At 49.9% G+C, this 15,823-nt stretch overlaps 5 protein-coding genes; 3 read left to right on the top strand and 2 right to left on the bottom strand.

The window, feature by feature from the left end:
• Positions 1 to 533: 533 nt before the first annotated feature.
• Positions 534 to 1,357, top strand: FFUJ_04516 (related to pyridoxamine-phosphate oxidase; the record flags this gene model as incomplete). XM_023572188.1 has 2 exons in its annotated part: positions 534 to 570; positions 663 to 1,357. 2 exons carry the CDS (start codon positions 534 to 536, stop codon positions 1,355 to 1,357), a joined length of 732 nt encoding a protein of 243 aa, XP_023426358.1.
• Positions 1,358 to 2,179: 822 nt separating this feature from the next.
• On the bottom strand, positions 2,180 to 3,271 carry FFUJ_04515 (uncharacterized protein; the record flags this gene model as incomplete). XM_023572189.1 has 2 exons in its annotated part: positions 2,180 to 2,943; positions 3,076 to 3,271. 2 exons carry the CDS (start codon positions 3,269 to 3,271, stop codon positions 2,180 to 2,182), a joined length of 960 nt encoding a protein of 319 aa, XP_023426359.1.
• Positions 3,272 to 8,438: 5,167 nt separating this feature from the next.
• Positions 8,439 to 10,382, top strand: FFUJ_04514 (related to RING-like zinc finger protein ZIN; the record flags this gene model as incomplete). Its single annotated transcript, XM_023572190.1, has 1 exon — positions 8,439 to 10,382. One exon carries the CDS (start codon positions 8,439 to 8,441, stop codon positions 10,380 to 10,382), a length of 1,944 nt encoding a protein of 647 aa, XP_023426360.1.
• A 295-nt stretch (positions 10,383 to 10,677) lies between these two features.
• Positions 10,678 to 13,600, bottom strand: FFUJ_04513 (probable multifunctional beta-oxidation protein; the record flags this gene model as incomplete). XM_023572191.1 has 5 exons in its annotated part: positions 10,678 to 10,969; positions 11,018 to 12,042; positions 12,091 to 12,887; positions 12,940 to 13,366; positions 13,442 to 13,600. 5 exons carry the CDS (start codon positions 13,598 to 13,600, stop codon positions 10,678 to 10,680), a joined length of 2,700 nt encoding a protein of 899 aa, XP_023426361.1.
• A 1,038-nt stretch (positions 13,601 to 14,638) lies between these two features.
• On the top strand, positions 14,639 to 15,576 carry FFUJ_04512 (related to ATP-binding protein, putative pantothenate kinase; the record flags this gene model as incomplete). XM_023572192.1 has 2 exons in its annotated part: positions 14,639 to 14,930; positions 14,981 to 15,576. The coding sequence occupies 2 exons, from the start codon at positions 14,639 to 14,641 to the stop codon at positions 15,574 to 15,576; spliced, it is 888 nt and encodes a 295-aa protein (XP_023426362.1).
• Between the last annotated feature and the right edge of the window lie 247 nt (positions 15,577 to 15,823).

Consider the following 15,823-nt stretch of genomic DNA (forward strand, 5'->3'; position numbering starts at 1 on the left):
TACGGTTTTATGTATGTTATGTATCATGTATATATACGTATCGTCGTATACGTTTATTTAATTTAATACTTATTTATTATTTCACCCGTGCGTTCCGTGTGTTTCGTGTGCGTGCCTGTTTTGTCTGCTTTTCGTGGCGTGAACATCATGAGATGAGTAGTGCAGGTACTCATAAGCACCTTGGCGAAGTCCTTAATACTATAACTCTCGGGTATTGATATTGTTGTGTTTATTCATCTACAGTCCGTGTTGTGCTATGAATGACGGTCCATTTCCTGAAATCTCAATGTTTGTCCCTGGAATAAAGGTAGCAAATAGAAACTTCCTTCACTTCGAAGATGTCATGACTCCACCACCCGCCGATAGCGCAGTACGTACCTTTTTTCCTCTTGAACATCCCATTCCATCGTATGCCTCAAAGTTCGTCCAGTGAGTCAAATCGCATGATTTCCTACAGTAGATTCACATGTATATATATTTCAATGCGTCTTCTAATACCTAACTTCAGTTCCAGATTGTTCTCTACTGCAAAAATGGCTCTTCATTCAGCAGATACTTCGAAACTCATCTGTATGTTCAACATTACCCCGCCAGTCTTGCCATCATGACTCTTCTCTTTGCAACACTATTTGTTTATGGAACAGTTTGCTAAGGACTCATAGTCGCTCCCGCGGGGCATCAGGCAACAGGGCAGGCCGAGCAGTTTACCAAAGGAACTCTTGTCCGCTCACAGCTCAACCCAGCATCACCTATCCCTCAATTCCACGCATGGTTCTCCCGTGCCCAGGAGAATGATTCTGGCGTAGATCATCCTGAATCATGCACTCTCTCAACAGCATCCCTCCCCTCAGGTCGTATCTCCTCTCGTACTGTGTATTTAAAGGAGCTCGACAACCGCGGCTTTGTCATCTACACCAACCTGGGCACGTCTCGCAAGGCAGCTGATATAGCGACTAACCCCCGTGCTGCGATGTTGTTCTTCTGGGAATCCCTACAGCGTCAAGTCCATGTAGAAGGACGAGTGGAGAAGATCTCCCGTGAAGAAAGCCAGACATACTACGACACACGAGCTCGGGGAAGCAGAATCGGTGCATGGGCTAGTCGACAGAGTCAAGTACTTGAGCCTCAAGGTGACGATGACGATGGCCGGAAGCAGCTGGAAGGATGGGTCAAAGAGGTTGAGAAGCGGTTTGAGGGGCAGGAGAAAATCCCTGTTCCTGAGTTTTGGGGTGGGCTGAGGATTATCCCAGATAGGATCGAGTTCTGGCAAGGAAGGGAGAGTAGACTTCACGACAGATTCGTCTATGAACGGGAGGGTGAGGAAGAGGAGTGGACATTGAAGAGGCTGAGTCCTTAAGGAGATGTATTAGTGCCCTACAGATGTTCAATCATTCTGAACTTGTAGCCAAATATAGAAGCGAAATGATGAATGAGCTCCTCGTTAAGATAACAGTCCATAGACGAGGGAGGGGTGGGTGGGTGATTGAGTGGCCTACGGTCAATTCCAATAGTTATAGTTCTATAACTGCAACTCTCGTTCGATACAGTAATTAATAGCACATATCTTCAACATACAATAAAAACAACAAGCCGGCATCAATTGCCGTATCCAAGCATAGTATACTGACTTACAAAAACTACATCACGAGCTTTTTCATGCGGTGAACCCTGGATAAGACATCAACGTCAACAGTGTGGATCCCCCCTGAGAGATGCTGGCATGATATCGCCTGATTTGTTATGCCAAGGGCCGGAGGTATGTATGGGACCGGGAGCCATTTATAGAACATTAAAAGTACGTAGTTATTAACTAGAATATACGGAAAGGGGTATGTGTAATCCTAGCTTCAGATCAGATGCCATATCCATGCTTCAACCTGTGATGCCATGTAGAAAGCCAGCCAAATCAATCCCAATAAACTTGTTCCTGAATTATAGGAACTCAATGTTCACCCTGAATGCCTCCGTATATAGAACAATGCTATTTCCCGCTCCGTCGTCCAATCAGGAGCGTTATGAAAGGGGTCTGATTCCCAAAACAACACATAACAAGATGCCTATCACGCCGGATCGAGTCGAGTCGCTGTCAAAACAATCCATAAAACGTCGCTAAATGTGTTGGTATCCACGGTAACGCCTCGTAATGCCCAAAGTGAAGAAAGAACGCCGTTTATCCTTTTTAATCCTCTCGTGCCTGGAAATGGTTGAAGTAGTCATCGCAGAGCCTTGACGGTTGCGGGGTAGTTGAGTGGCAGGCCTCGGCAGTAGGGGTATCGACAGGTGTTAGAGAAAGGCCTAGCCCCAATACAGCCGATCCTGTGCCGAGTGTCTTTGATCTGGAGTGGCTAGGCACATAGTTATTGTGGTTGTTGCTGTCGTCGCTCTCGTCGTCACTATCCGCGGGCATATGCTCGTTGATGTCCCATTGGGACTGCTGAGCAGCATATTGCATATCCACCATAGCATCCGTCAGACAGTCTTCGTCGCACAGGGGCATGATGCGGTAGTTGAGGTTCTCCATGATGCATCGCTCGGTGGTGTTGAGCTGCTCGGTTGACCACATGCCCCGGCCCCAGGCTTTGCAATAGTACTGGGAAGCCTCCTGAGGATCTTCCATGAACTTGACCGCAATGACAAGAGCTGCCAGAATGATGAGCTCGGGGTTGACTGAGTCGATGTGTAACTGCTGTCGTTGAGGCATGATGGGCGTCGGTGGGAGAGTGTGTCGCTTAGAGGTGGAGGAGAAGTAGCCGGAAAGCAGGGAGCACGAGAGGCGCCATCGTCGGGCGAAGCGGGAGTCGAGGCTATCGAGAATGCATACTGCGAGAGCAACGGTCTCGATCGAGAGATTGGCGCGGCTCAGGATAGCCTGAACAAGAGGGACAGAGGCCGTGGCCAGAGAGGCAGATGACGGGATGAGGTTGACAAGGTGGATTGCAGGGCCTATGCGGATAGTGTGTTAGTAAAACAAGCTTTGTACGCTGGGTGACATGACAGGAGACCAACAACGTGATGTTACACATCAACAGCGCTTGATCCTCTGCCAGCCGTGCTAGTGCTAGTGCTACCACTTACCACGAAATCGAGGCATCAATGGCTCTCCGTCGTCAAGTGTAGTTCGTGGTGATTGAGCCGCGGATGAGTTGCGCGAGCTTGGGGGCGGTGTAGGTAGGTTGGATAGTGGTCGATAGGCGAAGTAGCCCTCATAGCGGCCGTTCTTGTCTTGGTCGGCCATGATGGACTCAACATCCAGCTTCATATCTCGGTTCATCGTTTCGTTTATGGGCAGCAAGATGCAATGTTTGGTCGTCCAATCCTCAGTTCTAAGCAGTTCCAAAGGCCTCCTCTCATGATTTGGCGTGTCCGTGTATACGTAGGTGTTAATGCGAGCGTGGGAAGACGAACCAACAAGTCCGCCTGTCTACGAAATACTCTTAAATATATATAAGAGGATGGTAATCACGCGAGCACGCACACGAACAGCCACGTCTGCAGAAAAAGTTCAAGATGCACCAGTAGAGAATGCAGGCAGGAAGAGAACAGTCGATGGGAGGGGGGAGGACCAAAGTTATATATCCCAAGCTGAGCCAAATACATACAGTACCTACGGAGATACCTCCAGTAAATATTGACCAAGGCCCAAGGACCCATTCACCGCGACTAAGTAAGGCTGAGCAGTCTGCTAAACCAGGATCCCGCCCAAAGCCAGTGCATTCACTCTCCAGTTGTAGCGGTGGAGGAGGCGGCTGGTTAGGTGTGGTGGATGTCCAGCGCCAGCGCCAGGACAGGGGGGCCCAGGGGGGAACCTAGGCACCTGAGCTAAGCTTGGTTTAGTTACTGCACGGCTTTATTCTTGCAGACAAGCACCGGACCCTGTCCTGGTGCTGCTGCTGCTGCTGCTGCTGCTTTGTCCCTGGCAGTGACTGAGACAAGAAATCAAGGCCTTACTTTGCTCCAATTGCTCTGAGCTTGAGCTTGAGCTTGGGCTTCGCCGTGAAGCGGCTGAAAAGATACGGGTTGTGGCGCTTTTCTGGGTAACTCCAGAATCAGGCACCGTGTGATAGACTGTAACTGATGTCCGTAGATCCCTCGTTTTCTGTGATTTGATGTCCAGTGTTTTTTCTTGGCTTGGTTCATCTTTTTCGGGGCCGGCCGTATCTGTTGTACATCGTATTGGCGTATATTTTTGGGACATGGAAGTTTCTTTGACAGAGTGTGCCAAAATAAGTTAACCAAGTAGCTCCCTGATTTGACGGCGATCTGCCTGAGTCCTTTTTGTCACTAAAGATCGCAGTCCTACGAAATGTGTAGGGCCGGGGTGACAGAAAGTGGAGCAATGGAAATAGTGGCGGCGACGAGAACGATGCAACAGCAGCAGAAATGGACATGGATGCGACTGCAACACCTACTAGCCCAGGTAAACAACATTTGCCCAAGTTGAATAATACTGGTAATACTCAAATGGCGGATCTAGACCTCGAAGTGATCAATGTCTCAAAAGCTTATGGTGAGAAATTACACTCAGCCAAGGCGTTTCCGTCGTCACAGCCCCCCTGAATAGAACTTTGGCTGCTTATGAAATGCAAGATAATCCACCTCAGCTGAAAGCCACAGCACGAACTGTCACAGATGACGGATTGTTGGTCCAGCCTGACTGCCGTGGATGCTGTGCTCTGTCCAAGATGAGGTGGCTGACCACGGCTGACTTGGGCAACTTCTGATGACGCCCAGCGGCACTTGATAGTCAGTCGGCAAGAATACTGTAATGTTCAGCAAGCAGACAGAGCTAGAGAGAGTCCTTGTCGCGTGGCTAACAACCAGATCAGGGAAATGGTGCAATACGGACGGGATCTACAGTAAATCGACCGCACAGGCGATTATCTGGAGCAATAAGGTGGTCAACCCTTAATAAAACGCACAACTGCGGCGCTATAGGCATCGATGCTCGGGTTTCGGTGCCTGACTAGGTAGGAAGAGAAACACTTCATACGTCAACAGTGCGTATCGTCCTTGATCGATCTCCCCGTCGAATATAATGAATGACGAAACCACGTTCTGACCCTAGAGAGATGAGGATTGCTGCCAAGTGCCTCATCAAGCAATCAGACCCCGTCATGAGGGAAATAAAGACCGTTGCAGCAACAAAGATCGTCGAGACCATCACACCCTCTAGTTAAAGTCGTGTATACATAGTGCCTCGGAATTGAGGTCTCATGAGCACCTCCGGATGCACATGCAAGCGCCCAACCGTGAGGCACCGTGTGATATGAAACACAAGCCAAAGGCTGGGCCTTCATCTTGGGTACAGTACGTATCCTCACGGGGGCCGTTCTCATGCCGGCTCTTGAGCCTCTCTAGTGGTCCTGTTGAACGGTACGGTACTTGCAAGCCAAAACTTTTCAGCTCCAGCTGCAGTACTCGTAATATCATCAACATGCGGCAGTGCCCCATAGTAGATCTGGGAGCCAAAAATACACCCTCGGTATATTGTCGCTTCAGCAACATCATTCGTCCGAGACAGACGCCACGAGCGAACGGTTTTTCCTTTTGTCTTCTCGGATCAGTGATCATCAGTCGATTTGGCTTTGTCCGCCAGGGAATCAATGTAACACCAAACATCCCATGTATGCACTTACATACAAGCATCAAAGCACTTCACTTCATAGCACATGCCAACTTTTTGGAGCCAATGCAAAGCTCACATCATCATATCATGGGGAATTTGCTTTTTCCTCCGCAGCAGTTTATGCACGACGGGCTTTATCCTGCACAAAGTCGCGTGCTTCCCAAGTTTCCCCTCCCAGGGAGTGGAGCTGGCCGACTGTTGGCTCTTGTGCCGAGCCCATGGCCGAGAGACCCCTTTTTCTCACTCACTTCGCTTGTTTGAGCATAGCCAACAATGACGGGACAAGATCGTCGTCATCCCTGAAAACCCATGTCAGGGCTCGGACTTGGCGCTGCCGTTAGGACTCCGTGTACATATGTACATACGTACATACGTAGTCGTAGTCTCGCATAATCTCAACGCTGACTATTTCGGGTGCAAGCTTTGATGTCCTAGAGGCTCGAGTCCTTGACAAGTGGTCTAGCGGGCTTGATGTAGGTAATACAGAACTAGCGGCTGACAAGGAGCGAGATCCTCAACGAGAAATGGACCTGCAATGCCTGCATTTGCAAGTAACGACTGGCTGCGGATCTGACAAAGATCTATAGCCTTGTTGTCAGTTCAGTCTCATCTAGAGATATTGCAACATGTTGTGTCGCTCCCTAGACTTCTCCAAAGTTAGTTGCCATGACTTTCAGCATGTGATTGATTAACTATATCAAAACACAAGGCTTCACGTCAGCCAAGCTATCAAAATCAACGGACTTGTTCTAAACTCATTGCTAGACTCATCCAACCTTCTAAGCGCGAAATGATCGATCATTAGCCGCACAAGGTGTAAAACCCTGGCGGCGCGCTAACCTTTGATGCTGTCAACTTCATCTCACCGCTTGCGAAGCCTCGGGCCGGTCATTGACTTCATGATGGGACTTTGGTCACAAACCCCCGTGCCTGCATCAAGCATGTCGAATGGTGCATGCTGAAGATTGAAGAGGAGGGGTTGGAAGTGCTGCATCGCTGCAGATATGATGGATGCCTTTGACTGCGCAGATGAACGGTGCTTATTGTGCAGCAGAGTGACGTGAAACAGGCATTCTGCAATCTTAATTTTGAGTCGGCGGTTTCGAGATGATGATGATGGCCGCCCACGCTGCCACCTTTATATTGCTCAGTGATACTATGACAGTTTCTTCCCGTACGCAGCAATTATCCTGATTTGACGAGTCAGTTTCTGGGCTTGACACACGAGCTGCCTTGTCTGACCGCCCACTGTCGTGGTATTCTCGTGTAAGCTCCTTCTGACTCCGAGAATGGAGGTGAGCGAGGAACAATCAAGTCCCTGATTCTGTCGTCTGGATATTTAGATAGTTTCGAGATGGGTTAACATTGCGGGGTTGTCGATCTGGTGTGGTGATCATCTCCGTCAATGTTACCAACCAAACCGTGGGGTGCAGCAACGGCGGATCACTTGGACGGTTTGTGTACATACATAGTATATCCTTATTTCTCCTGCCTTTTTGAGCTGTCAAGGTAAGCTTGTAGGCTCCTGTTCAACCAACACAAGAGATCGGGGTTTGGCTGGTCTGTCTACTAACGTTAGCATATACCAATCACAATCCTGTCAAACACGAAAAAGTCCTCAAGTATTTGGGTTTAATGTACTGGTACGTATCAATTCCAAGGTGTGTGAAGCCAAGGTATCGGTATATGCTTTTAAGTCGACATAGTAGGATTGCAACTACCAGCTTCGTTCCTTTGATGGAGTCCAAGTCATTCAAGTCCATCTAAACAGGCCAAAGCCACTATAAGGAGGCGCCCACTTGCTGAGGTCAATATCGGCGTGTATGATACCTTGGAAACCTCTTCTCCTGTAGAAATCGTGAGCTGCTGGCTCAGAGCAGAGATATAGTACCACGCCTTCCGCTTCTGCCCTTGAGAAGCTTTCCGTATTAACAGTGCGCCAATGCCTTGTTTGCGATGCGAAGGCTCTCTGGCATCAACCAGTTAGCTACCATACCTACCTTAGGTAGTTGAGATAAGTCACTTACCGAGGTGATCAAGCTTGTCTATCTCCTGGTTGATATTGTTCATTGCTTGTGAGACAGCATCTGACGTTAATGAGAAGCAGTTCTAAGGTATAAAGATATGTTTTAGGGAAAGCTTTCTAGTCAAGGTATAGTCAGTGATAAGCAATCAGGCTATCAACTATCTACTTTTAATATAACTTCATCATTAAGTCACTTTTAATTTTTTCATATCCCTGTGCAGAGTACGGTGCTAACTGTCAAGTGCATCTGATATAGGGCATATAAACAATCCTGCATGCTTTACACTTTCAGGATCAGTAACAAGTCAAGCACTACACTCTGGTTCCTATTAAGCAAAGTAAAATATTCACACCTAATAAAGTTCAAGTCTCTGAAACCTGGAATAACTCCGCAGTCAAGTAGGTCGATGAATGGCAGTTACCTATTCGAGCCTGTGCTGTTTCAGCAATCGTATTACAAGCTTTATTACAGCTTGCTGCCTCTAACTTAGCATGATACTTAACCAGCTGTCTCTAGACAGTCACGATATGTAACAGCTGAATGAATAGCATGATGCATTTTAATAGCTCTAAATATTCCCTTTAATTTTTTTTTTCATTTTTTTTCTTGATTAAAAATACTCAGCTCTGCACCCCAACCAACTGCCGCAAGCCTCATTCCTGAGCTCAACGCCTCAAAACACCTTACCTAATCCTCCGACAACCATTACCATTACCATCACCACCGCCATTTACCACTTCCATCAGCAAACCTCACGCGAACACGCACCAGAATGAGCAGTCACGATGGTTTTCCCCGGGCTGCTCACCTCCACCTCCACCTCCACCGATAGAACCAGAACACCCTCTGTCCGGTCCAAGTCGAGCGACTCCAACCTTGTTCAGCCCGAGTACATCTACGACGAAGCCCAACTACCATGCCTGCCACCCGAGAGACCTGACCTGCGCGAACTCAACAACAGCCTCGAGGCTCTGGCCGCTGTGTTTCCCGATATCCAGATCGAGGTGTTTCGCGAGCTGTTGTCGAATTTCGACGGCGAGTCGAGGCTCGCTCTTGTGGCTGATGCACTGCTCAAGAATAGAGTGACGTGGGTCAAAGGTCGCTGGAGAGTTCCGGACAAAGAGACCGCTCAACCGGAGGCGATACCCAAAGCAGAGGTCTTCAAGAGCAAGGAGTACAAGAGAGCCGTACAAAATCTGGCATGGCATGAATTCAAGGGCCTGTCGCGGTCTACCATAAACGCCGTCCTTGCCGAGTCCAACTATTCCTACCTCGAAGCCCGCCAGACCCTCGCTACTCTATCCTCCAAGTCATGGCGTTTCACAATATCATCGTTGTTTTTCAGAAGGAAGCCTATCGCTACGGGCGAGGCAGAGAATCACCCACTGGTATCGTGGCGCTCAACCGGCCAGGGCTCCATTACTCCCACCATTCGAGCCACAGGCAGCGCAGAACTGGACCGCGAACTGTATGATACCTTGGTGGCGCCGTTGAAAGAGAAGGACAGAAGGGACAGAGAGGATAGAGACAGGGGACTTGCAGTCATCCTCAACAACGAAGAGGCCGAAAGGGCAGATGCAACGCACGAGTGTGTCTGCTGCTTCATATCAGCAGCCTTTGAGGAGTTTACCCACTGCAACCGTGAGGGCCATCTCGTCTGCTACCGATGTGTACAGCACTCCATTAAAGAAGCAGTCTTTGGACAAGGCTGGCAAAGCAGCATCAACCCTGAAACGGGAACACTCAAGTGCCTCTCTTCAGACGGTGATGGATGTCCTGGACATATCCCGCCAGATCATATCCGCCGTGCCATGGAGGAAGAAAAGATGGGAGCAGAAATTCTGCACAGGCTTGACTGTCGACTAGCAGAGCACAGCCTTCTGGCATCCAACCTCCCTCTAGTCCGGTGTCCCTTTTGTGACTATGCCGAGATAGATGACATATACACCCCAGCGCACGAATCTGCCCTTCGCATCAAGTCGGATAGCATCTACAACCTCTTTTTCCTCGTTCTCTGTATCGGCACCCTCCCGTTTGTCTTCCCCTTCGTCCTCATATCCTCATTCATTTGCCTCCTTCTCAGCACACAGCAGTCCTTTGGCGACTACATATCAGTGGAGTGGTCCAAAGCCCTCAACCGTCACCGTCGTCGTCGTCGCGGTACCAAATTCATCTGCCAAAGTCCCAGCTGCGGCCGTATGTCGTGCCTCTCATGCCACAAATCGTGGAAGGATATCCACGTATGCAACGAATCCTCGCTCGTCGCCCTACGCACACAGGTCGAGCAGGCCATGAGCATGGCTATAAAGCGTGTCTGTCCCCGCTGCAACACATCTTTCGTCAAGAATGCAGGTTGCAATAAACTCACGTGTCCCTGCGGCTACAAGATGTGCTATGTTTGTCGCGCCGACCTCACTGATGAAGGATATCGACACTTTTGTGATCATTTTCGCCCAGAAGGTGATGCCACACCCTGCAAGGAGTGTGACCGGTGCAATCTCTGGGAATCTGAGGATACAGAACAGGTTCTGCAAGCCGCGCGCGAAGAGGCTGAGCGCAAGTGGAAAGACATGGAGAACCGAGAATTATCAGGTACTGAGCGGGTGTTCCTTGAAACAGGCGTTGCGGCGAATAGGATGAACGTAAGTGTTGAGCGTGTTCTCTTCAGCGGCCAGATTCCCGCTCTTTCGGAAGTGTTGGATCTGGTCGTAGAAACGCTTTTTGTTTAGCGTTAGGGTCTTTGTTCTCTTTTTTCTTTTCGAGTAACGGCGTACAGCAAGATGGTTCAATGAAGCCTTATTGTGACTTCAGGCGCAGGCTTAACGACTTCCACAAACATAAACATCAGGATGGGCACAGGGCGTCTTGTGGCTTAGAAATTTAAGAAATTGGTATTGAATTTGGCATATAAGATTGGGCAAAACAGGACATGATAAAAATCACATCACTCAACTACAATACAAACTTTATGATAGTACATGCATATCCCATTGCAGAAACTCCGTTGGTCGTGCTGAATTTTGTTTAGAGCTTGCTCTTGCCGTCGGTCCTGAGCTCAGCAGCCGCTCCGGCGATGGCAGGCTTGCCAGTTTCCTTAACCTTGGTCTGGAAGATGATCTTGTTGCCTTCTCGCCACATCTCTGTGATAAGGGTCTGACCAGGAATCACAACACCAGCAAAGCGGACCTTGATGTTCTTGAAGGCACCAAAGCGCTCGTAGACGGCCTTTCCAGCGATGCCGAAGGAGCAGAGACCGTGTAGAATAGGGGCCTTGAAGCCACCGACCTTGGCAAAGGCAGGGTCGATGTGGAGAGGGCTACACAGGTTAGTTATGATTCAAATTGTGGATGGTAGTAAAACTCACTTGTAATCACCGCTCAATCGGTAGATGGCAGCCTGGTCATCATGGGTAGGTGACTCAACGACAACATCAGGGGCACGAGCAGGGGGCTTGTTGGCAGCAGTGGAAGCACCGCGGTCAGCACCGCGCTTGGGACCGCCGAAACCACCGGCGCCACGGAGGAAGACGTTGGCTTCATTGTAGAAGACGTCCTCGCCAGTGTTGGCGTCGACGGTAGTGGTGGATGTTCGGGCGATAGAGGCATTACCCTTGTCGATGACCTCAAGGAGACGACCTCGGGTAATAAGGCGAGCATTGGTGGGGATGGGGAACTTGCGGATCTCAAGATATTGCTCACCGTGAAGAAGCATCATAGGAGAGAAGTTGGGCACAATGTTGTCAAACTCGAATGGCATCTCCGCGTTGAAAGGAGGGATGACACCAAAGGTGGGAATGACCTGGAAGTCATCCGAGCCCTCGAAGACGTACTTGAGATCAGTGCGTTTGGCACCAACACCGAGGTTGTAGAGGATGACATCGCGCTCCTCGTACTTGTACTCAGTAGGCTTGCCCTCCTTCTTGAGAGTCTCCTCGATGACCTTAAGGTAGTTGGTCTCGCCAGATGACTCCTTAGGCTTAGAGCGGTTCTCCAAGTTGGCCATGATCTTACCGATCGAGTCCTGGGACTTGGAGGGGTGGTCGGCACGGCCGTCAAAGGTGACGATGTCCTTCCAATTCTTGAGGACCTCCTCGGGGGTGAGGGTGACATCAACGGGGAAGCCATGTCCACCGGTTCGTTGCCATCGAGTCTGACCGCACCAGCCGCTGCCAACCTCGTACAAACCACCAGTAGGGTTGGGGCACTTGTCGCTGCAGAGAGCGAGGACAAGAGGCGCAATGTAGTCAGGCTTGAAAGCCTGAACCATCTCCTCGGGCATGATGGTGGCAGTCATAGCAGTGCCGGCATTGGGGGCGATAGTGTTAACATAGATGCCATACTTCTGACCCTCAAGAGCAAGAGCTCGAGAGAAACCAAGGATACCACATTTCTATGACCGTTAGCAATTATCATAATGAGCGGCATATTGAGAACTTACAGCAGCAGCGTAGTTAGCCTGACCAAAGTTGCCATAGATACCACTGGTTGAAGTGGTGTTCAGGACACGTCCGTACTTCTGCTTGAGGAAGTAAGGCCAAGCAGCCTTGGTGACCTTATAGGTACCTCGGAGATGTACATTCAGGACGGGGTCCCAGAGCTCGTCGTTCATGTTGGAGAAAGCCTTGTCGCGGAGGATGCCGGCATTGTTGATGACGATATCAACACGGCCAAATGCGTCAATAGCAGCCTTGACAACCTTTTCACCATCCTCAGCTGAGGCCTTGACACCAACGGCCTTGCCACCGAGCTTCTTGATCTCAGCAACTACAGGCTCGGGATCAGCAAGATCGTTGACCACAACTGAAGCACCGTGCTTGGCAAAGGCCAGAGCGTAGACACGGCCGATACCAGCACCACCGCCGGTGACGAGAGCGACACGGCCAGTGAAGTCGAGCTTCTCGCCCTGCTCTGAAGGTCCCATCTTCATAGACTCCTCAAGCAATGTGAGGAAATCGTTGGGCCCCGTAGGGTACTGAGGGTTGGAGTAGTCGACAACCTTGTTCCAGTTCTTAATAATGGCACCAGGGGTATATGACTCGTCGGCCTTGAGGAGGAGACCGCTAGATCGCTCCCATCGGAGCTTGGCCACGTGGCCACCGCCAACCTCAAAGATACCACCAGTCTCCTGTGTGTTGTTCTTGTGGACCAAAACGGCAACGAGAGGCACAACCCATTCGGGCTTGAGGTTGGCGAGCACATCAGGAGGCATGATGGTCTCGGTCATTCGGCTAGCAGCTATTTTGGATTAGTGTATGAAGCTCATGAGGCGTGCTTGATTGTAACATACCAACAGGGGCAATGACATTGGCGAGAATGCCATACTTGATACCCTCCTTAGCGAGAGTCTCTGTGAAACCGACCATGGCGAGCTTAGCTGCGGAATAGTTGGTCTGGCCGAAGTTGCCAAAGAGGCCAGCAGCCGAGGCGGTGTTGATAACACGGCCGTATTTTTGCTTGCGGAAATGGGGCCAAGCAGCGCGGGCGCACTTGTATGAGCCCTTGATGTGTACCTTGTAGATCAGATCCCAATCCTCATCCTTCATGTTCTTGAAGCTGATATCGCGTAGGATACCGGCGTTGTTGATGAGGATATCGATTCGGCCGAAGGCGCTGATGGCGGTCTCGATGATGCGTTCGCCATTCTCTACTGAATCGTAGTTGGCAACAGCCTTGCCGCCAGCGGCCTTGATCTCGTTGACGACAACATCGGCGGCCTGTCGCGATCGGGGTTAGCTCTATGCGCTTTGGGCCTGGGGAAGCTGTTTGCTCTTGCTGGCTGGTCTACGAACCTTTGATGAGTTGCCCTCGCCCTTGGAAGTAACACCGAGATCGTTCACGACGACGCTGGCACCACGGGAGCCGAAGAAAGTAGCATATGCCTTTCCGAGGCCACCGCCAGCGCCGGTGACGACAACAACTTGGCCGTCATATCTCAACTGGTCCGCCATTGTGTGTAAGTGTGTGTGGTGTGTTATTCGAATATGTAACGGGGTATAATATGACACGCTCAAGATGATGGGAGAAAGACAGAGGGTGAGAGTGAGACGGTGAGGATGAGGGTGAGAGTGAGGATGAAGAATCGCAAAACGAATTAATCGGGGAGCGCAACGAGCAGCTCTTAACAAGCTTGGGCCGGCCTGCAACTCAAACCGTGTCGGGGATACCAAGGAACCTTGTGAAGGGGAAGCCTCGGCTTCTATGGGGTACCGAGGGGACTGGTTGCGGGGAATACGCTAGGCCGAGTCTGGCAAGGGACTGGCTTCACATGTAAAGCTGAGGTACGGCAGATGAGGTCATGCGGAGGAAATACCCTATAGCAGCCAATGTCACATGTCTTTGTACTGATGAATCAGTGTCAGAGAATAGTATATTAATACATCTGGGATAGTACCTAACGTCTTGTCATATTTCATTGTCTAGTGACGTTTCGAGTCTTACATGTGGATTACCACTGAGTAGCTGGGGATGGAATGGCAGTTTCTTCACTAAGAACGGCACGCAGTGTCTGATTTCCCTTCTTCTTCATTATACATAAATAGGACGCCCACGAGTATTATCCAAATCTGAACTTAATCACACTTTGTCGTTAATTAATCTTGTTGCGCTTTCCCTTCAATCGCATCCTCTTACATAGTGTAATTCTGTTGCCGACCTCCAATCCCGGGTCCGGCTACGGACTTATCCCCACAAATTCCCTCTATTCCCTCCCCGCAAAATCAACCAAGCCCAGACCGGGCCACAAGCCTGATGCTGATTTGATCAAACCGAAAAGGTCAGTCATTGTGCGAGTGTCTGTGTGTGTGCCTCTAGTGTCTCGTGTCTCCTCGGGCTTGAATTGCCCGACGAAAAAAGAAAGCAATTGACTGACAGTGACAACCCGACACTCAATCATCCTATGGCTGCGCTATCAATACCCATACCGTGCTATCGTTCTCACTCCCATGCCCTGTACATGCGCAGTAGCTTATTCATATCTTGATTAAATCATGGCTCCCCACTTCATCGACGACAAAACTGAGATTTGCCTCCCCTTCATTCTCTCTCAGCTCAAACTCCACCGCGAAGAGTCTCCCGACCGCCCCTTTGTCATCGGCCTCAACGGTATCCAGGGCGCCGGCAAGTCGACCCTTGTCAAGGCATTGAGCAAGGCTCTCGAGAGCCAGCATGTGCCCACCCTTGTCTGTAGCATAGATGAGTTCTATCTCACTCGCCAGGATCAGGTTGCCCTCGCTGAAGCTCACCCTGACAATGCCCTTGTTCAGCATCGTGGGGAGCCTGGTAAGTCGAACCACACTATTTGATGATCAGGCGGGTTCTAATATGCACAGGAACTCACGACTTGCCTCTCCTCAAAGCCTTCTTTGAGGCATTATTAAGAGGAGAGCCCACAAAGCTGCCAAAATACGACAAAGCCATCAAAGGCGGTAAAGGTGACCGCCTTTCAGAGTCTGAATGGCTTCCTGTGAATCAGCCGGGCCAGGACAAGATCCAGGCTATCATTTTGGAGGGATGGTGTGTAGGCTTCCGTCCTCTGACCCGTGAGGATGTTGAGGCGAGGCTTAACATGCCCAACCGAACTCTCAAACAACATAAACTTGAGGACCTTCTATTCGTAAATGAGAAGCTCGCCGAGTATGACTCCGTCACAGATTCCTTCGACGCATTCATTCAAATCGATGCAGAAGATCTTGGCTACGTCTATGGTTGGCGATTGGAGCAAGAAGATCACTTGCGTGAGGAAAGGGGTGACCCGGAAGCGGGGATGACATCTGTGGAGGTGGTCAAATTCGTTGACGGCTACTATCCTGCTTATGAGCTCTATACTGATAGGATGAGAAAAGGAGTTCTCGCCAACCGACCGGGTCGTCAATTGAGGATGGTAGTAGGCCGCGACAGAAAAGTAAAACATGTCCGACGAGTATAAAAAGGGGGCACACAACAACTCATCTCACCTCCACTCACACCCGAACAAACCAAACACAACAAACCTTTACGACAGACTAATGAACCATTCACGGCCCTGAACTGTTTTCAGCGAAATTATATATTATTTCACCAAAGATGTGACCATCGTAGCGAATCTTTAAAAAACATCAATTCCCTTGTAAGTGAGCTTGTTTCTGCTCTAGGGTGCCTCGCGAACCTCACAGTTATCTCACGCTCTGATATCG

This window comes from Fusarium fujikuroi, chromosome FFUJ_chr02 (genome assembly GCF_900079805.1).
Source record: "Fusarium fujikuroi IMI 58289 draft genome, chromosome FFUJ_chr02".
Taxonomy (NCBI): Eukaryota; Fungi; Ascomycota; class Sordariomycetes; order Hypocreales; family Nectriaceae; genus Fusarium; species Fusarium fujikuroi.